The 21,597-nt window shown below is 47.3% G+C and overlaps 2 protein-coding genes across 2 annotated transcripts in view; one reads left to right on the forward strand and one right to left on the reverse strand.

Annotated features, from left to right (window-relative positions):
- Positions 1-22: 22 nt before the first annotated feature.
- g6pc3 (glucose-6-phosphatase catalytic subunit 3) lies at positions 23-3,531 on the forward strand. Its single transcript, XM_053413452.1, has 6 exons — positions 23-524; positions 1,519-1,625; positions 1,707-1,797; positions 1,882-2,000; positions 2,243-2,384; positions 2,461-3,531. Exons 1-6 carry the CDS (start codon positions 307-309, stop codon positions 2,801-2,803), a joined length of 1,020 nt encoding a protein of 339 aa, XP_053269427.1. The 5' UTR covers positions 23-306; the 3' UTR covers positions 2,804-3,531.
- tanc2b (tetratricopeptide repeat, ankyrin repeat and coiled-coil containing 2b) overlaps positions 3,508-21,597 on the reverse strand; it is a 107,993-nt gene continuing 89,903 nt past the window's right edge. Inside the window, exons 13-31 of the mRNA XM_053413451.1 lie at positions 19,755-19,986; positions 18,706-18,875; positions 18,018-18,296; positions 16,991-17,158; positions 16,620-16,780; positions 15,900-16,008; positions 15,668-15,790; positions 15,277-15,513; positions 14,977-15,189; positions 14,691-14,784; positions 13,032-13,165; positions 12,772-12,895; positions 12,488-12,663; positions 12,222-12,354; positions 11,239-11,268; positions 9,511-9,602; positions 8,647-8,793; positions 8,349-8,449; positions 3,508-8,213 (exon numbers count right to left, since the gene is read on the reverse strand). Of these exons, the coding sequence (XP_053269426.1) occupies positions 6,143-8,213; positions 8,349-8,449; positions 8,647-8,793; positions 9,511-9,602; positions 11,239-11,268; positions 12,222-12,354; positions 12,488-12,663; positions 12,772-12,895; positions 13,032-13,165; positions 14,691-14,784; positions 14,977-15,189; positions 15,277-15,513; positions 15,668-15,790; positions 15,900-16,008; positions 16,620-16,780; positions 16,991-17,158; positions 18,018-18,296; positions 18,706-18,875; positions 19,755-19,986 (4,794 nt within the window). The 3' untranslated portion in view covers positions 3,508-6,142. The remainder of the gene's footprint in view (positions 8,214-8,348; positions 8,450-8,646; positions 8,794-9,510; positions 9,603-11,238; positions 11,269-12,221; positions 12,355-12,487; positions 12,664-12,771; positions 12,896-13,031; positions 13,166-14,690; positions 14,785-14,976; positions 15,190-15,276; positions 15,514-15,667; positions 15,791-15,899; positions 16,009-16,619; positions 16,781-16,990; positions 17,159-18,017; positions 18,297-18,705; positions 18,876-19,754; positions 19,987-21,597) is intronic.

Below are 21,597 nucleotides of genomic sequence, written 5' to 3' on the forward strand. Positions count from 1 at the left end.
TCCCGACGCGACCTGGGCGTGGCCAAGCGCGGCTTTTATTCGATTATTTTAACGCTTTGGATTAATTTAAACTCGCTCTAAATCAGTCGATGACACATATGGTGATTTAATTATCGATTCAATTTGGGTTAGGGTTAAAATGTGATTAATCGAAGAAGGCAGTTGTGGGCTTTGTCTCCCGGTTCAGAGATCGCCTCCCCCTGCTGGAGGTGAGGCGACACTGCGGGTTCCCCCCTCTCCTCCCATAACAAACACCATATCCACTTTGTCACTTTTTCGGGTGTTTTTGAAAAGAAGCTCGTGAACATGGAGGCGCTCCACACTCAGGGGGTTCTAATGGCCGCGTCCCTGCAGCAGAGGACGATGGACCAGGAGAGGCTGTGGCAGGTGGTCACACATATGGGGGACCCCAAGGCTGCCTTCCTGCTCCTCTTCCCCTTCACCTACTTCGTCAGCAGGCGAGCCGGGGTGGCGGTGCTGTGGGTGGCGGCTCTGTCCGAGTGGCTCAACCTGGTGTTCAAATGGTAAGGCCGCCATTGTGTGCGTTTGTTTTTTAAAACAGGGCTTTTAATGTGCAAAGTGAAGCCCCTTCAGTGGTCTGTAGCATGCTAGCATGTAGCTAGCTAACGTCCAACCCCTCCCACCCCTCCTCATATCGAAGCCTGTCAGTGTCACGAAGCTGCAGCGTCACACATCACGGCTTTTATTTTTAAATGATTATCAATGGCAACAATGAGAGTTAACAAACAGTTGTGTAGTTTATTTTGTTGATGTTGGAGTTTCCGGGACAGAACTGTAAATGGTGGGGTCTGTCCCCGGTTCAGCACTCTGTGTCGTCCGGTGTAAAACAGACATGAGAGGAACCAATAAGGTTCTGTCTAGTTTACATTATTATTTACATTTAATTCTAAACATTTACCACATGTAGAATATATTTATTTGATAGAAATAGTTTCTAGTTGAACTTAATGAAATAAAAAGTCAAGGTCATGTTCTTTTATAGATAGAATTTAAACCGATCAAATATTAACCAAAGAACAATAGTATTTGTCCAATATTTAAGGTGTTAGTACTTAAAGTGAAATGTATGGTTTAATTAGGAATAAAGTAAAGACACCATGGAATGATAAGCAAATAAACAGTTCTGCCAAAAGATGATTTAATGTTTATTATTGACACACATTTGGATAATGAGATCCTGCCAAGTTAAACAGGACAATGATATTGTAAGTGAGAGGGATTATTATAGAATGTATGTATGAGGTGAACTGTTTGGTTTTAGAGAGAGGGAATATTATGTCAAGATTAAGGTTGGGACACACAGGATCCAATTCAAGGTTATATATGAATAAGTATCAGAGTTAAGTAATAAGACTCAGGTAGTAGAACCTATTGCTAGAGTGGAAAGACAGAAACCGGTTCATAATTCGAAGTGCAAACATGAAGTCAGGATTCAAACTGGCACAGTGGGTGGAGACAGTCGTGTCCCTTATGTGTTGTAAATGTTCTTTTCAACAGGATGCTGTTTGGAGAAAGGCCGTTCTGGTGGATTGGTGAATCTCGTCTATTTGTGGACAAGCAGCTGACAGTTCAGCAGTTTTCGTCCACCTGTGAGACGGGGCCAGGTGAGACGTCCTCACTATGTAACACAGATGAAACTTACTTCACTGTCCAGCCAGAGCTTTAAATTGGCCTCTGTTTCCCAGGCAGTCCGTCGGGACATGCGATGGTGACAGCAGCATGCTGGTGGGTCGTGGTGTCCTCGCTGGGTTCATTCCTGTACTCGCGCACCCGCAGGTATGTGTCTTGAAAAGGAGCACATTATGAAAACTGAGCACATCTGAGCTGTTTGCCTATTAACGTCTTTCTCTGTGTCTCCAGTTTGGTGTTATCAGCTGCTCCCTTCCTGTTCTATGTGCTGATGCTGGTGGCCGTTGGAATGTCCAGGATCTTCATCCTCGCCCACTTCCCTCACCAGGTCATCGCCGGCTCCATCACAGGTCTGTGTACAGTGACATGTACAAGAGGAAGTATGGAGTATGAGTGCAAATCCATAACCAGCCCTTCTTCACACGGATGAATCGAAAATTACCATTAAAATCTCTCGTTTGATTTGAATTCCTGCTGCAGCCTAATGCACTTAAAGACAATCTGAATATATACAATTGGAAAATATCTGATAGGTCAAAATGTATACTGTCTCGTGGTATATATGTCATATGGATTATTTGGTTCATGTCAGGCTTCATTCTGGGGGTTGTCTTGAGCCGCAGAGTACCAGAAGGTCGCCCCCTGCTGTTCTTCTTTGGCGTCAGCATGGGTCTGCTGCTAAGTGCTCTGTTGCTGCATGCTGGATTAGAGCAGCTGGGAATCGACCTCTCCTGGTGAGTAGCGACACTGACTGATCCGTCAGGTACCAGAGACCTGTCCTACCTTGATACCACATATTCTTTCCCACAGGTCGATTGCTTTGGCTAAGAAATGGTGCAGCCGCGCCGAGTGGATTCGTCTGGACACAGCTCCGTTCTCCTCCCTGACCCGAGATTGCGGGGCCCTCCTCGGTTTGGGGCTGGCTCAGTACTGGAAGCCTGGAGGATGGTCTCTGCCTTGGGCTCCACGCGCTTTATCTTTGGCCATTTCATCCATGGGACTGTACCACGTGAACCGGCTGCCACTCCCAGTCCGACCACAGGGCGTCTTCTATGGCCTCTTCTTTGTCAAATTTGTCATCGTGCCTCAGATTGTGATAGTTCTCGTCCCTGGAGTGGTTCACCTCTTCACACACAAAAAGAAGAAGGACTAGAGACCGTCGGTCCATCAGGGGTTGTCCACACCTCGGGGGACTGTAGCTTTCCTCTTACAGGACAGTGTCTGTAAATACTTTGAACATCTGATGGATTTCATTGGTACTGTTGTAGGTACGGTCTCTGCACTTACATTTTTTCTCTTCATATTCAATCAGCATTTGTCTTTCCACTTCTCAGCGTCTCATCATTCCGATCATTATTTATTAAATGTTTTGTTTCACAGAGCTTCACCAGGTCATCGATTAGATACAAAAAGATGACGGGTCTTAAACCTCATTGATGTGAATGTAAATAGTCTGGGCGGATTTATTATATGTTCAATAATTTTGATTTATAAATCTGTCAATGAGACCTGATAAATTAAAACCTTTCCAAGTATGTATTTTGGGATATTGTCACAAGGTTAGAGCTTTAACAGAGTGAATACCAATGATACTAATATTGTTCCATGTCTGTTGTTCACTATTGAGGTTCATCATAAAATAATATTTCAGAGTTGTTTACAGTTTGTTCTGTTTGTAAGCTTTACACATGTTTTTGTCATTGTACTGAATTGCATTATATTGTGTAATAGTGTATCATAACATAGTAATTGATTTATAATGTTATATGTGTTGTTTCTTGGACTAAAATCGAAACATTCTATTTGTTCTTTGAATGCACACGATGAGTAAAATAAATAACTGACATGCAGGGCGTGTTTCAGTTGGTAACCATTTATAAATATGCTCTTTTTTGTTTCTGACTGTACAGATTACAATCAGTTATCATGAGATAAAAACACATTCTTTTTATTTGTTTTTAATTAAACTTTTTGTCACAGCGATCTGAAAGCTCACATTTACAGACAAGAGAACTCTGCTCAGCAAGCAAATACATTAAAAGAAAAGAAAAATAACATTTTCCCTTTTGTCTGGCGAGGTTTGAGGAAAATGATAAGGACAGTTCAGGGATCGCAGTCTCCTTATCTCGATCCAAACACTGTATCACACACCAGAGCCGGGACACTGCTATACATGTTTCCGCTTGAGCTCGTGGAAAGAATAGAACATGCATCAGACTATGTACAGCAAACTAATATACACACACAGCTTGAAACCATACACCCTCAACTGAGAAGTCCAGTTTAAATGAAGTATCTTACAGTTTATACCTTAATCTCTGTAAAGATAAGTCGGGCGATTCTCTGGTAGCAGGTGAACTGAGGATAAAGAGGAGACGTTCAGGAGGAGCCGTCTCCTTTTTAGATATTCTTTATCTAGAACCAAAATAAAAACGTTCCAGACAAACGATCTGTAACCTTTTCCCACATATACAAATAACTTGAATATTCTCGTTATCCCACTTTTTTCAAGTCAAACTCCAGATACAGAGTTTCTGAAATGTCAGTCTTGTTTATTTTTTGTTTGCAGTAGATTCCACTTATTTTCAAGGCGTGTGCAGGACCAGTGGATTGGACTGGCTCATCTGGAGACTTATTGATTTTTTTTATTTAATTTTTTTATCATTACTTAAATATGATCGGCTTCTTCAAACAGACTTTGCTTAACTAACGAACCCGAGCTGGACGGAGTGGAACATCTGAGCCAGTATATACAACTTGTGCTAGAAAGTCTATACATCTTCACCTGTTAAAAACATTGTTTGCTCTTCATATTGTCATTCATCACTGCTTTGTAAATCATATGGTAATAATAATAATAATAATAATAATAATAATAAGTGTCCTTGATAGTCTGGTATCAGTGGCCAGGGGTCTGACCCATCACACACCCACGTTCTCCAACATTTCAACAATCAGAACAACACAGTAAGTAAAATACATAAAGTGCACCCTTAGTTAGGAACTTAACAGGCATTTTTAGTGCAGAGGTGGCGGCGTAAAAATGCATTATGGGTAAAAAGAAACGGCACGAGATAATGCAGGAGTCAGGGGGAGAACGTCTGTTACAGTGGTCGTGTGTACGCATCTGCTTGCTCATAGTCGCTGAGCACTAACCATGTTAACCCATCACCAGCAAGTTGTCTCTCGTATGGACGTTCAGTGTCGTTAGGAACCGAGGAGGGACTGAGACAAACTTTGACTCTTAAAAGATTCTTTTAGTGTTTATCATTTGATCCGGATCATTCAGATAAAGATGAATGAACGTTTCTGTCGACAAGGCTTCGAACTGTAAACACAGTTATTGCACTTAAGGCCTTTTTTCTTTTCTCCTAATAGAACAAACTGTCCTTGTTATGACAAGGAGCTGGAGACAAATATGTTATTAAACGTTCACAGGAATGATGCTTAAAAAAGGATAAACAGAAAAATCTAGTGTCTCAACCTCAGAAATGTCTCAACCTTTTAAAGGTGCACGTATTTACTTTGACTGTTCTGGGATCAGTTGGATCCTGTCCTCGACTCAGACCTGAAACAATCGACGGGCAAGTGACATGATAGTGAATTCATCATTTCAGTCAGATTTAGCTTTTTGTTTGTATCTTTGGGTTTTGGACTGATGGTTGTTTGTCTCATTATCATAAAGAGATAAATCAAAAACATGTGCTGGAGATTAACAGAAAAATGAAAATCATCGGTTGCAGCAGTAGTTTACATCGAGGGCGTATTGCAGCAGAAAAAGCATAAACCACGACAAAGTATTATTTTCTTCTATTTTGACAAAACCCGAGGTATTAATGTCTCTCAAAGTCGGTCTCCGTCCCTCCTCCCGCCTCCTGGCCGGTTTCCATATGACTAGCAGTGGGACACAAAGGCAGGAGTAACAGAATACAATTCAGACGCAAACTATGTTTTGTTTTTATCTCTATGTACAATATATAACTTAATTATAAATATTGTCATATTTCTCTAAGTACTGAGTTGTTGAGCCATTTTAGTTTTTTTCTGAGCAATGTACAGTATTGAACATATAGTATTGTGTTACATAGAATAGAGCCTACTAGCAACCTTGCTTAAGAGCACACTTTGTAAGAACAGAGGATGGATGCAGAGTCCACGAGTAGAGTCCGATTATTGGTACCTTTCGCTCTGTTGTGTTCACCTGTGGGAACTTTGTGCCTCACCACCATTTTGGAAGTGCACTGGTCTTTGAATCAGTGTGAGATCAGAATTTGTGGAGAGCCTCCCGTTTTCCTACCTGTGTGCAGAGTATGAGAATGAAATGATCGCTTCACCGTTGTGCCTGCTGTGTGGTTTCCTCTCTCTCCGACTGGATTTGTCTCTCGTGAGTTTCTGTAGGACAAGTTCGTCCGTGTCACATGTACAAGGGTCTGTCCAACCGTCCGTTCGCTTCTAACGAGCCCAGTCCCACCGACCAGTCACAGACAGGCCATCACACGTTTGACTCCACAAATGGTCTCTTTGGTTTGATGGGGGACGTGGGGCCTTGGGAGCGGGAGTCACGCGAGAGCTGGCGGTACATGTTGTCCTGGTAGGCCTGTGCCACGGGCAGAGTCCTCGCCACCTTGACGTCCGGGTAGGTGGGCACCTGGCTGACCCGCTCCAGGATGTCCCCACCGCCGCGGGAGCCGTTAGACAGTTTGCCAAGGGAGGGGGGCTGGGGCTGGGTGTAGTAGTCCTCCTCCAGCAGGTGTCCGTTTTGGGCGTTGTTAGTCTTGTTATAGTAGGCGATGTTGCCGAGTGAGGCGGGGGGGCTGTAAGTGGAGCCTTGCTGGACCAGCTGGCCGGGAGAGGTGGGGCTAATCGCAGAGTCCATGGACGTCATGCCCCTGGACCACGTGGGCTGATGCAGGTACTGCTGAGTCCGCGCCGTCTTGTCGATGATGCCCATGAAGGGCGTGTTCCGAGAGCGGCTGGTCTCGCCCTGATACAGCCCCCCGCCGCCCTGCGAGGGAGAGATGGGAGAGATGTCATCACAGCTGCGCTCATATGAAGCCTGCAGGGGGATCTCCATCTGCTGAATGGAAGAGGAAGGCCTGAAGCCCGGCGCCAAGTTCGAGGTGGATCCAGTAGAGATGTTGTTGCTGGAGGGGGAGAACCGAAGGCCCACGCTCTGGGAGTGGATGAGAGGCCTGGGGGTGGGCACGTGCTGCTTCAACTCAGTAGTATTGGCACTGACGGGGCGTCTCACCATGTGAGGGATCTCAGGCGAGCCCAGCTGACAGGGGGGCATGGCGTTTGCACGCTCCAGTATGTGTTCAGAGACTGGGTAGTAGGCGGCCGACTGGCTGCGGCTGATCTGAGGTGTCTGGCTGTAACGGATGCCCCCTGGGCCCCCGCTGCTGGCGCGGTAGGCAGAGGAGGGGCGCTGGGGTATCTCTTCCTTCAATAGGTTCGACTCCATAACCCCTCCTCGGCCGCCGTGCTGACAGAGGGCCCCAGAGCTGAGGCTGGCCTGGACCTGTGGCATAGACCGTCCATCAAGGGAGGGCTGATACACCAGCCGGCTCTCCACATCCACCGAGCCCCCTTGGTAGCGACCACCCATGGAGTGGCCCATCGGGCCTCCGTAACTGTTGTTGCCCATTACATTGCTGGGCTGGTTTGTGCGGACTATCTGGGCTATAGAAGGCTGGAGGCGAAGGCCCTGGGCTTGGTGGTGCCCGGAGGATAACGAGGGCTGGGAGCTCAGTTGGAAAGAACGCTGACTGCTCATCTTAGAGAGGGGGGATTTGGGTCGGCCGGGGTGCTGCTCGGTCTGGTAGCGCACAGGAGACCCGGACTGGGACCTGTACAGACAAACACTCTCTACCGGCGGACTGGCTCTGTATTGTGCAGCCCGACGTAAAGGGGAAGGCGGTGGGCTCTGGTGATCCATTCCCTGACCCCCGGTGCCCATAGGTGGCGGGCTGAAACGGTAGGATGGCTGGTGCACCGGGGAGGTGTGAGGTGGGCTATGGCGGTAGTGGGAGTTCTGATGCGTTGGGGATAAAGAGGGCGACGTTGAATGGTACGTCCCGCGGGTTGGAGAGGACATGGAGGACGAGGTGGGGTGATACTCGTAGGGCTGGCCCATGGGCGAGCCTCCAGTTAAATAGATATGATCTGGATGTGTGGGGGAGAGCGGTGGGCTATGAATGATGGGAAGGCTGGAGGGGTTGGAGAGGGAATCGGGCGGGGGCAGACCCATCGACATGGCCTCCAGCTCCTGCTCCAGGTAGTCCTCATCCTCAAACAGGTCCTGGACGGGCTCCATGTCCTCCAGGCGGGGCTCTGGGGGAGGGGGGAGAGGCATGGATAGGGAGAGTGACTCCTCCTCTTCCGGGGGAGGCGTAGGAGGCGGGGAGGGAGGAGGCTCCAGTTCCAGGTCCTGCTGCTGGTGCTCCTCCTGGTCGAGCATGTGAAACTCCTCCTCCACCCTCTGGAGCAGCCGCTGGATCTCTCGGTTGTTGGGGCACTGCTTTATGGCTTCATTCAAGTCCTCTAAGGCTTCAGGAAATTGTCTGGAAAGGGGACAATGATAGAAAGATGGATAAACATGAAACAATTGACGAAATGTCAGCGAGTAAGAGTCAGAATGTGATTCATTACGATGACACCTGTCGCCTCGTGATGTGTGGCGGTGTGAGAGTGTGTACCTGCTGCTACGCTTGGCGCGGGCCCTGGCGTAATAAGCTTCGTAAGATTTTGGTTTCAGTTCGAGTGCCTTCGTAGCAAATTCCTCAGCCATCCCAAAGTCCTGGAGAGATGGAGCAAAGCACAACGATTATGGAACAACACCCACACAGCAAGAAGTGGTCGACAGCAAAATCCTCAGTATCGTGCGATGTTTAAATTTGGTTTGGTGTTTGGTTTTATTCTAAAAAGTTCATCTAACACTGTGACGTTCTTTGCAGTTTTTACCAGACGCTCGTTGTTGCGATTCCGCCGACTTACGTTCATTTTCCTCCGACATCGGGACAGGTTGAGGAAGAGCGATACTTTGAGTTCCCTGAACGTCTTGAGGTCCTCGCTGAAGCCTTCGCGTGGAAACTTTTTGAGGGCATATTGATAACGCTGCGCCGCCTCCTTCACCTTCCCCTTCTGTCGGGACACACAGAGATAAAAACATGGTCGTCCTTCGTTCACCATGAGAAGAAGAAATACATCGGAAACCGGAGCTAATCTCGAAAAAACAACAATTGCTGCTTTCATGTGCATTTGTTTGTTAGTACGATTACACAAAAACTATTCAGAGGATTTCCTTGAAATTTTGTAAAGACTCAAAGAAGAACCCATGAACCAGGGCCGGGTCTAGGCAGGGGCAAGAGGGGGCCTGGCCCCCTCAAATAAATGTTGTGCCCCCTCAAACTAAATAGGGTTAGGGTTAGGGTTAGGCACAATGCCCCCTCAAGATTTGTGGCTGCCCCCTCATACATGCCTGTCTAGACCCGGCCCTGCCATGAACCCAGGAATTTCTTTCTCTCTCTTTAACATTGTGAGTTTGGCTGTGTTTAAACATTTTTGTTGATTTCTCAGAGAATAATTCAAGGATCTTCAAGCATATTTATGAAATTTGGTGCGGTTTTAAATTCAAGGGGCACTGTGTGATCTTTGCGGAGGGATGTCATTCTAGTTCCCTTTTTAATAGTCTGCAGATAATGCTGTATAATTTATCCCCAGTGACCCCAAACAAAAACGGATCAGTCTTTGCTGGAAAAAGCATCTTTGAGTTTCACATTTAAAGGATATTAATCGTATCACATGATGAGCTCTAATTCACACTCTGAAATGTGAGCGGCGGATCGGCTGCTCTCTGACCTTGTAGAAGCCGTCCCCCTCCTCGATGAGTTTGCTGAGTAAGATGATCATGATGTCGGGTTTGGAGGTGGCCATGGCCCATGTGGCTGGACCTGGGGAACACAGGGAGGAGCAGATGGAAAAGAAAACCACAGTGAGACCGACTCGACAGTCCTGAGCAGAAGAGGAGGGAGGAAGGAAGGAAGGAAGGAAGGAAAAGGCGACTGGGAGTCACACTACACACAACATTAATATCAGGGATGAGTACAACAGCCAAAATGGTTAATGGATGAGAAAAGACAGGCAAAGATTACAAAAAAATCTGCGGTGAAATCCAGAGAACACTGTGACCTCGCTGTGGGACGTCCCACCTGGGCCAAAGAGTATTTGCTGATAACTATGAGCCTTTTTCTTTTATCTGCTGGGAGTCGCATGGAGCTGGAAGTTGGTCTGACTAAAGTGCAGAGTTAGCACGATTTGAATTTCTCCTTTTAGCCTTTAATCAAAATGAACTTTAGCGATTATCTGCAAATAGGTTTTGGCCCAGGTTAACTCACTGTAGATGTACAATACAAAAAAAGAAAAGTCACACGGTCATGTCTTTCAGTTGAGACGCATTTCTTTAGTCTTGTCAAGAAGTGCAGATGGAACCACCTCCACCAAGGAGGTTTTGTTTTCCTCTGCGTTCGTATGTCTGTTAGTCAGCAGGATTACTCAATGACTTATGGACGGATTGACATTGAATTTGGTGGAAGGATGCGGTGAAGGTCAGGAAAGATCTGGATCATGGGGCGTATTGTTATTCTATTTTTCACGAAATTCATTATCTTTAGGGGACTGACAATTTGGTGCAGATCCAGATCTAAATCAGGATCTAGTGAATTTAAACGTGGCTTCACGGGGGACAAATGGACCTTGGAGGAGGTTTTCTAATCGTTGTGTTACTGACTAATTCAGTAACGGCATGAAAAGCAGAATCATCTCCCTTTAAATAAACTGGAACTGCACATTTCTTCACACTTCATCACCGCACAGTGTTTCATGACTGAGAATCAAACACAATCCCTTGACTGGAACTGATGTGCATGTTCTGTAACTGAGCGACAGCAATCCTTGACACACGGAAACACACACACCACAGAGATGGAGGAGGAGAGGGGATCTTGCACAAGGGGGGGGGGACACGGGGGCAGGTACAATAAACAAGAGAGGCAAGCAGGAGGGGATATAACGGAGCTCTGCAGGCGTTAGCTGTCCTCCGAGCTGGAGGAGGTGGTGGAGGAGGTGCAGGAATGCTGCTGACTGGCCTAGCTGACACTGACGAATCGTCTGGAAGATGAGCGATGCACAGTACACTGGTGTGTCACCCCCGGTCTGTGGTGGCGGTGGCACAAAGGAATTAACAAATACATGCACTTCCGCTAAATCACGACCCACGCAAGTGCGACTGAGGGCTCTCCGGCATGCGTCTGTGGGATGGGAGGTCAACACCTTGGCACGACGTCACAGGCTGGAGGTTTCGGGCATGCTGTCAATGACCACTTGAATGTTAGCGTCTACCTCTAGGCAATCCCCCGACTGCGTCACTGTCAGTGCTAATACCTTTGCGTGTTATTATTTGTCAGTTTGAGATGGTTTTGGTAGCTAAGCTCGCCTGCCGACACTTAGGGCGACACAGACAACACAGAGAGAGGAGATAGAGCTGTCAAAATGCCTGGTGGGGTGAGAAGTCGACAGCCTTGGCTTTACCTCGGGGCCGACTGGGCAGCGTCTGACATCCTGGGGCCGGAGAGAGAGAGGCGAGGGATGGGAGGGGAGGGGTAAAAGAGAGAGAGAGAGATAAAGAGAAAGAGAGAGAGAGAGAGAGAGAGAGAGAGAGAGAGGGGGGCGGTGGGTGTAGGGAGGAGGAAGAAAGAGGGGAGGAGGTCATGAGCGAGGGAGAGGAGTGTGAGAGGGAGGGCGACAGAATTGCCAGAGAAAACAGGGGTGTGGGAGTGCGTAGGAGCGAGAGGAGAGAAAGAAAGACAGAGAGAGAGAGAGAGAGAGAGAGACAGAAACAGCAGGTGGGTGAGAGAGGTGATGGTGGGTGGTGGTGGTGGTGGAGGAGGAAAAGTGAGAAAAAGGAACACAAAAAAGCAGCAGTGAGAAGCGGAGATAAGAGCCTCGGCAAAATAAAAAAAGGGAAACATTCAAAAGAAACACCACAAGCGCTAATAACAACCTGTCTCTGAGCAACCGCAGAGGAGGAGAGGAAGAACTGGGAGATATCATAAGCGATAGAGACAAACATGACAGAGAGAGAGAGAAAGAGAGAGAGAGAGGGAGAGAGAGAGAGAGAGACGCAGCAAAACAACAGTGGTACAAGAAGAAACGGAAAGAACACATCAGAGCCATAAATAGCTGAGGAGAAGCAGCATGATGCGGCAGCGTGGGGGGGGGAAGAGAGGATGACACACGTACAGTAGCAGGAAGTGGTTTAAGCTACATGGAGACACAATCCTGAATCCATGGCTTATTGCGGTTAAATGCCACGATGCTCGATAATAAGCAGCGGGAGGCGAGAACTAAAAGAATAAAAGAAAAAGGGAAGCGTGTTCCATCACTGGATTCTCCGTCATGCAGCTCATGCTTTAGCTCCAGAGCGGGATCCTTTTTTTTTTAAATTACGATGCTGCGGGTGCAAGAGAACCTCTGGTTGCTCAACGGCTTCAGTCCGCCAACGCCGCTCTTACCTATCTTGGCTCCTTTCTTGAGCAGGGCGACCACCACCGACGTGTTCCTGCAGCCCACCGCCCTGTCGAGGGGTCGCATCCCGCTGTAGTCCACGTGCTCTATCATGGCCCCGTGGTCGACCAAGAACTGGACCTGAGCAACACAGAGAAAAGGTTGTGAGAAGACATTAAATGTGCAATTTCAAGATTGAGCAAGAAAATCCCTTAAGAGATCAGATGACCTGTGTTTATACGCTGTAGGCAGAAGTCTTTAACTGGCCACCTACCACTTCAGAGTCGCCATAGAAAGCCGCCAGGTCCAGGGGCGTGCGTCCGTTCTTGTCTGCGTGGTCGGTGGCCGCTCCGTTCTCCACCAGGCAGCGGACCACAGGTAAGTGGCCCTTCAGACACGCCCAGCTCAGAGAGGTCAGACCCTCCTTATCCATCAGAGACAGAGAAGCTCCTGGAGAAAGACACGGAGGAGGTGAGACACAGCAAACTGCCTTTCAATCAAACGTCTCTTATATGTATATATTACATCACATCTACATACTTTCTAATGGTGATTTACCTTGAGATAGTAAATACTCCACAGTGCCCAGGTGTCCCTCTGAGGCGGCCATCATCAGAGGGCTGCGACCCTGCTTGTCCGCCAGGTTGACATCTGCTCCGTGTGTGAGGAGGAGGTCCACGATCTGAAAGGTCATCATATTGTGAGGTGAAAATCTAAACTATCCAATCAAAAATAATGTAGTTGCGACTTCTTTAGTGTCTTTTTTAATAATCATTTTTCCAGAGCATGTTCTCCATGATGAAGGGAAGAGGACCAACCTGCCAGTGTCCCTGTCGGACGGCGCTGAACAGCGGGACGATGCCTCGTCTGTTGGGCTGAGCCACGGCCGCACCTTGTTCCAGTAACAGGCGACAAACCTCCAGCTTCCCCCGACCGGAGGCTGCGGTCAGAGCTGCAGACACACAGACACACAATCAGGGAAGTTAGTCTGATAAACACGATGTGGAGAAATGAGACCTCTACATCTTTTAAGTGCCGTCATGTTTGAGGTTATAACAGAAGGGAATAAAAAGGTCTGTGGGCAAACATCGGGAAGGATAAGGAGGGGAGAGGAAGAGGAGAGGAGATAAGAGAGGAGAAGAAAAGTGAAGAGGAGAAGAGAAGAGGAGAGGAGAAGAGAAGTTAAGAGGAGAAGAGGAGAGAAGAGAGGAGAAGATAAGTAAAGAGGAGAACCGGAGAGAGGAGAAAAGAGGGGAGTAGAAGAGGAGAGAAGAGAAAAGAGAATAGAAGAAGAGGAGAAGTAAGAGGAGAAGAGAAGAAGACGAGAAGAGGATAAGTGGAGAAGAGGAGAAGAGGAGAGAGGAGAAAAGAGGGGAGGAGAAGAGGAGAAAAGAGAGGAAACGAGAGAATAGAAGAAGAGGAGAAGTAAGAGGAGAAGAGAAGAAGACGAGAAGAGGAGAAGTGGAGAAGAGGAGAAAAGAGGGGAGGAGAAGAGGAGAAAAGAGGGTAGACGAGAGAATAGAAGAAGAGGAGAAGTAAGAGGAGAAGAGAAGAAGACGAGAAGAGAAGAAGAGGAGAAGTAAGAGAAGTAAGAGGAGAAAAGGAGAAGAGGAGAAGAGGAGACCACTCGAGACGTTTTGGGAGCAAAGGCCTTTGAACAGACATCTTCTCAAACGTACTGATTATGATGTGAATAATTAAAGCAGAGAGAATGTATGTCTCATAATCAGAGGCAGCGAATGGAAGCGTGACCCTGGACCAACCTCTACAATCCCCACAGTTCACAGTGAGTAGTACATATATATATATATATACATATATATACATATATATATATGTACTCCCTCAGGCTGGATCCTGTACATTCAGTTGACCTACACTGTAACGCATGGATAAAAAAACTTAAAACATCCTTTAGAATCATATCCCTCTGACCCCTGATGAACGAGGAGGTGACGCCTGAATGAGAACACGTCCTCTCTCTCTCTCCTCCTGACGGCGAGGAGCAGCCGCTCCACCCCTTCCATGGGGGGGGGGGGGGGGGGGGGGGGACAGCGCTGGCAAATAGGTTTCATCCCTCCAGGTTATGATGGTACATTATATTCCTCAACACCATTCCACATTGCAATCAGACTCGTCATTTCTGAGCACCCTGGAGCATACTCATCCAGCCCCCCCCCCTCTGTGTGAGCCCATCCCCGTCTCTGCTCCAATGACACAACTGCACTGCCAGCAGCAATCTGACGCAGCAGCAGACACACACAAACACACACACATGATCCCTCACATCCGCACTGCAGCGCAGAGCACACACACACACACACAACACTCCACAGATGCTTTACAAACACACACACCGTCGACAATATTTTTGATGATTCCACAACTACACAACACATCAGCCATTCCCAGTCGTGTGTCTGTATTGATCTCAGGGTTCTATCGGTGTAGTGTCTGGCTGCAGCAGGGATCCCCACCTGTCTCCCCCCACAGGGTGTCGAAGTTATTGATCTGAGCCCGCTCCACCTCCTCTTCGTCTTTCTCCGGCAGGTCCAGCAGGTAGGACACGATCTGAGGGGGGAGGGGGACAAGAGTCGATGTGACACGGATTAACCTCCAAGTTCACTTGAAGAACACGAAGAGGAAGATGATTGAAACGAATAAAGAGATAGAAATAAAACCAGTTGTTAAAGAAATGCATTTCCCTCATCCTCATCACCACCATCACCACAATCTTCATCATCTCGCCCCCCCCCCCCGTACCTCTGTGTATCCCATACTGGCTGCGGCGATGAGCGCCTGCTGCACGGCGTGGCTCTTGGTGAACGCCGTCTGTTGTTGTGTCTGTGGTGACTGTTGCTGCTGATGCGGCCCCAGGCTCCAGTCGCACTGGATGAGGAACTTCACCACCTCCATGTGGCCCCTCAGCGCCGCGTGCACCAGGGCGCACTGGCCGTTCTTATCCAGGTGGTCGACCTGTTGAAGGGACGCCGATTGGAATCAGGCACACGAGTAAACCACAGGAGGCGGGTGCTGGCGTTTATCTGACCGGGACGTTCTTACCTTTGCTCTCCTGCGGCAGAGGGCGGTCACGATGGACATGTGTCCCCCGGCGGCGGCGTAGCCCAGCGGCGTCAGACCGCTTTCAGACGGGGCGTCCACGGAGGCGCCGTACTCCAGCAGCAGAGCCACCATGTCCATGTAGCCCAGGTGGGAGTGGACGCACAGGACGGGGGCGTTGTTCAGCACCTCCGTCCGGTAGTTCACGTTGCCACCGCCCATCATCAGTAGCCGGCTCACCTGGACGGAGAGGAGAACGGGTAAACACAAAAGTAATATGTGAGGATTCAAACTTCATCCAGAAAGTTGTGGACGCCTGTGGAGCACATTTCAAATTCTCTTGATGCCCAGAACAAGCATGACCCACCCCCCCCTCAGCCACAGGGATCTGTACCTTGATGTTGGGGGTGTAGAGGTTCCTCAGTGAGGACAGAGCAGCTGAAAGGCCCTCAGAGCTGTAGGATACCCACAGGCCTTGCAAGATAGATGAGGAAACCCCAACTTTCTTGCTGAGACCCTTGAAACAGAAAGAGGGAGAGAATGCATTCATTACTCTGGTTCCACACCCCCCCCCCACTGCTGTGCACGTATACTGCAGACAGAGGTTGGAGACCCGTGTGGTTCACCTTGAAGATATGTGCTTTGAGGATGTGATGGCCCTGCTCGATGGTCTGTTGTCTGTTCAGCTTGTTCTCCTGCCGAGAAAACCAGAAGGCCAGAAGGGTGTGACCGCTCCTGCAGAGGCGACAAGCACAAAGCGTTTCAGTTCTCCAGAGGTCGTTACACCGCCAAGCCATCCACAAAATATAATACAAGGAATAAAATGTTCCAGGCTGAAATATAACACGTCCCCTGCTAGATAAACATAATGTTCCTGTGGCCGACAGAGCTGCTTGGAGAAACATCAACCATCACATTTCTGTTCAAGCAATAAAATAACTCATTTATATAACTAATGCGGTCTACATACATTTCTTTACAGACTCAAATGAGGTTGTGTGACCTTCGACCATCGAAACCTGTTAATTTATGAGTCTAAGTGAACATTTGCAGCAAGTTTGGAAAAGATTCTCTCGAGACTTTCATAAAACCTGCAGGATAATGTGACATTATAGTGAAACAGGGCATTTTGTTCTTGTTTTAATTCTTTGCTTTAATGGTCCCATTCTTTTCTCTGTCACACCCCGACGTCCTCTTTCCACCTGGGGGTGATAAAACCTCCTGAAGCAAAACGTCTGTTTTTCCAGTGTCCTTATGTCAGTGCTGTCTGTGCAGCTTCCTTCTCCAAATACAATCACTTTCAGCATCACAGGAAATAATCCACCATGTCTCCTGTCCGTCCTCACCTTGGGTCACACAGGAACTTTGTCTTTTCTCCCTCCTCTCTCCAGATCAACCACTCCCTGAAGGACGGGTGAACGAACATCCTGGTGCCGTCCCTCCTCTTCACCAGGAAGACCGACAGGTTGTCCACACGTTGCTGGAAGTCCTCCCAGTCCAGAGTGCCCTGCAGCCACAGACATCGGCTCCATGTTAATATATGAAACACAGTTTGTGACTGATTCCTGTATGTTTCTATGTCAGTGCAATGAATCCTTTTGTTTAAATGTATTTCTCTGAAGATCAAAAGCACCAAAATCTTCAAATTCTTCAAATTCCTGCAGAAAGCCACCAAATGAGGGTTAAAAAGGTTAAAGGTTAAAGGTCGTGCTGGTACCTGCACCGAGCCGGCGTTGATGGCCTGGTATATCTGCTCGTCGTTCAGCGGATGCAGCGACGCCACGGCCACGTTGAGCAGAGGCAGCGCCCGCTCGAACGACGACTGCGTGGGGAAGCGCATGTTGCACTGCAGCAGGTAGACCTCGGCCAGGTTGACTGGCACCACCTGTGGTCGGGAGGGAGACAACGTGCATCACAATGCTGATCACCACCACACAACATGAATAATGGATTGTGTCTGTCAAGCACATCTTCATCTCGTCCTCCTGGTCTTCCTCAGAGAGGAGAGCATGGAAGCACTTCTGAATACATGAAAGTAAATGAACCCGGAGCTGTGAGATAAAATATTTCATCATCATGGAATATACAGCATTATTTATGAAAGAGGTGTTTGATTCTGCCTGTCAGGAGGATTTGAGTTGCTGCTACTCAAAGCATGTCCGAGTGCAGGTAAAAACTAAACCACCATCTCTTCCCTGTTGCTGTGAACTCTGCTGTAGTTTCTGCTGTGGGCTACAACACCAGCCTGGTTTTTGTATCTGTCGAAGTGACACCTTGAAATGTGCTGAATGGGCCATTAGCAGGTGATGTTTTCAAAGAGCAGTGGATGACGACCATCACTGGGGGACTATGACACTAAAGAAAACCTGATTTCTCTCAGGGAAAAGTCTGGGGCTCTAAGAACATTCTTTTCCCAGTGGAAATGTGGATTTTTTCATGACCGACTTATAATAAACTTGCAAGAGAAAGAACTAAATCTTAAATTAAGTGCGCTAGGTCTATTTTAATTAATTTCCTCTATTTTCTCAACAACCGTTCATCTTATCGGCTTCAGGGTTGATGCGATTTGGAACAGGGCGATATGTTCTTTATTAATAAACTTAATAAACAAATTCTGCAGCATCAGTGGCTGGAACGTATCAACACAACGATGGCAACAACAACTGATTCTCAACTTGGGACATCTTCACACATCTCCCTCTGCCTCCACATCTCTGAGCCTGTGACAACCACCACACACGCACCTTATAGCTGGAGCTTTTCAGAACCAGGTAGCCCTTCTCGATGAGGTCAAAGGTGAGCTTGAGGTACAGATAGGAGCCCTGGCTCAGGGCCTTGAGGTGGGCGCTGAGCTTGCCGAACGTGGTGTTGTCCATCTTGCCGTTGAGCGAGATGTTGTTCTGGATCTCCGGGCTGCTGTGGATGCGGTGCAGGATGTAGCCCTGCAGGTCCTGGTCGATGGCATCGTTCTCCTCCAGGCCGTCCAGGGAGATGCGGTGGAACGGCAGCGCGGAGGTGATCTCCTGAGGAATCACAGTGGTTTCAGTCAGGGGACTTGTTTTTGGCAAAAATCTTCTTAATAATAGAACGGCCGACAGACTCCCTAACACAGGTAGATGCTGTGACACGCTGTGAATAACTAGAGGAGTTCTTCCTCATGAATAAAAGATGAGGTGAAAGGAGAGAGGAGGCAGAACCCAAACCCAAAGAAAATCTGATTAAAGTCACTTCTATCCGTGTCGTCTGCATAATGCTCGAGGAAGAACGAGGAAAAGGTCGAGACAACGAGGGAGGAAACACATTCAAGACAAATTCAATGTTGTTGGTTAGTGGCCCACAGGTGATGCAAACATAACCCACTGGAAACGCTGGTGTCAAACCCTCCTGCTGGAATCAGAGGTAACACTGAGATGTGGATTTACTGTCCTGTACCTGTAACGTGGTTCTGACTGTGACCACCAGCTTCAGCCAGGGAGGGAACTTGTTGACGGTTTTGGTGAGGAAGGACACGATGGTGTCTCCGTAGTCCGGTTTGTGGAACTCTGCCTCGTTCAAGCCGTCGATGAGGATGATGAGGTCCTCCTCCGAGCTGATCTTCCTCTCTGGAAAAACAAACAGGCGGAGGGAGAAGTGAGACTCAAAAAACAATCAAGGAGATTCTCTCTCTCCTCGTCTTAGTAAGATGTCTGAGGCAAGTTGCATCCTGGGTAGAAAGTCAAACTTCACTATATTCTGAAAGTCATCCTCATGGATTTAGTTTTCATTTATTTTAAAAGAAAACTTGCCAGTGAACTTTGATGTTGATTAAATTAAGAATACTGTGTTCTTACAGACGAAGGAGTCTGAACATCAATTCCTGTTAAATTTACAAAAACATCAATATGTGAGAATTGATAATTTAAAGTGGAAACCACGTCTTGTTTTTAACTCTGTTCAACTCAAATAGATCTTTATTAGCAGATAATTGAATTAAACACTTTTCTCTTTTTTTAATTCCTCATCAAAATTACAATATAATTTACATTTTTTTATTTATTACATGAATATAAAGTAAATAACTTTGCAATTCACTGAAAGAATCATGTCTCTGGTCCTGGATATTTTCACTTCTATGAGTCTCAATTTTTTATTAAATTAAATATTCAGTTTTGAGGGAAAATGTCTCTTTATCCATTTACACACACATTATTCATGCGGTGCTTTCTTCTATCATACACTGCTGGGTTCAGTATTTTGCCTAAGGACACTTCAGAATGCAAACTGGAGGAGCTGGGGATCGACACACGACTTTCTGGTTAGTGGTCAACCCTCTCTACCTCCTGAGCCACAGCCCAAGAAATTAATAGGTAGGTTTTTGTCATTTAGGTGAAATCTTAATCTGCAAAGTAAGTGGAAACTACATCTGTCATATAAAAGTATAGGAGTAAAAAGTACTTGGCCTCTCTGGGAGTCAACACTATTTCCACCTGCAGTCGTCTCACCTTTGTAAAGTGTATCCAGGGGCTCGAGCACCCCCCTCCTGAAGGAGGCCAGCGGGTCCTGGACGCAGGAGCGCAGGCTCAGGATGCTCTGGAGGTGCGGCTCCCTCAGCAGCTGCTCCCTGTAGGCCACGAGGTGCGGAGAGCGACACAGCAGAGCGGCCACGTTGTGCACGAACTCCGGCACCAGGCAGGTGTAGGCGTTATCCGCCTGGCAGTAGTGATACGCCACCACCTGGGGGCGACAGAGAGTTGGGAGAAGATGATGAACCAGTAGAGAAATGAGAAAGTGAGTGTGTTGGTTCCCGTCTGGTTAACCCTCACCTCAACAACCTTTGAATATTGCTAAAACCGATTGATACCAGTGTCACGGAGCACAGGACCCGGAGGACACGGTTAGAAAAACAAGTCTTCTTTTCTCAGGGCTCTGCCAGTTTTCTGCAACTCATGTGGGATTGACTCAACTTCATGGTGGATGATTGCAGTCTAATGAAACATAATACTTCTCGTTTCGCTGCACGGTTTCAGTCATTAATAATTCATGGCTTCCGGCTGGAGGTAGCTCATGCATGCTCATGTGTGAGATGTCTGTGGCACGACGGAGTCAAGTGTTAAGCTGTCGTATTTCCCCGGCCGTGTAGTCAAATGAATGTTTAAATGAAGAACGTGCGGCGAATAGGAGGAGCTCGGTGGATGTTCAGAGCGGTGAGGCCTCGAACACACGAGCAGCAGGTGAGACCGAGAGCTCAGAGGGACGGAGAGATCACAAAGAGTTTGGTTTTTCGGAGGCGGTGGCGGTGATCAGAGGGCAGCGGGGGGGGAGGACAATACAAAAAAAGACTAATCAAAATTAAATGCAAATTTTTGGTCACAATGGAATAAAGGGCTTTAAAACGAAAGGGGGTGAAAAAGGGAGCGAGCTCAATTATTAATGCACAGAGTTAACACGATCTAATAGCTTGGCTGGGAAATGGCTTTCTGCAGGTATACATATTTCATAAGGCTCCCTGGCAAAGTTGTTTTTTCTTTTTTAAACACATCTGCATAATGCATCAGGCGGGGAGTGGGGATGCAGATGGCTGAGCAGCAGGGGAGGGTGGGGTGGGGTGGGGGGGGGTAACCGAGGCGCAACAGCAGACAAGAGGAAGAGCGGGAAAAAGAGGCGGTGTCACACATCAGCCCCGGGAACAAGAAGCACAAGTTGCTCATTCATCGTAACTTATTGTAGTTCTGAGTCGATGATATTCCGCTGATGGTGTAAAAACGTTGATTCTAACGGAACCTGAGCCACGTGCGCATTAGAACCACGAACGTGCACTTTCACGAGAGCGTATCATTGGCTTCCAATTTGAGACAAACTGCGGTTTGGAGATTTCACGCTGAACCACAAATTCACTATTATAGTAAAATTAGCCTTTTTTATTTTAAAACAAAATTTGCCTTTGATGGAGTAAAATATGAAAGAAAGAAACTATTAGCAAGCAAATGAGACCCTTGACACAATGTTTGGTTATTCAAATATTTTTCTTTTCATTTCAAATGGCTGTTAATAAAAGGGAAGTGGGGAAGGAGGCAGGAATGTTCCTAAGTGGCCTGGGATTGTGCACTCGTCTATTAAATGAGAGAAGAGGATTTTATATTAAAATCATAAAAAACACACTTGTTTAAAGAGTGTATGGCTGAAACTTTTGAATAATTCAGAATTGTAAAGAGGAGGCGTTGGGAGAAGAAACAAATGGACCATTAGAATAAAGCTTTGTTGAAGTAAATGTTCCACCTGTATTATTCTGGATGTCTGGGAGATTATGTCTGAAAGGTAAAAGTGTGTGTGATTACGTGTGTATGT

Source organism: Pleuronectes platessa, chromosome 21 (assembly GCF_947347685.1).
Source record: "Pleuronectes platessa chromosome 21, fPlePla1.1, whole genome shotgun sequence".
NCBI lineage: Eukaryota > Metazoa > Chordata > Actinopteri > Pleuronectiformes > Pleuronectidae > Pleuronectes > Pleuronectes platessa.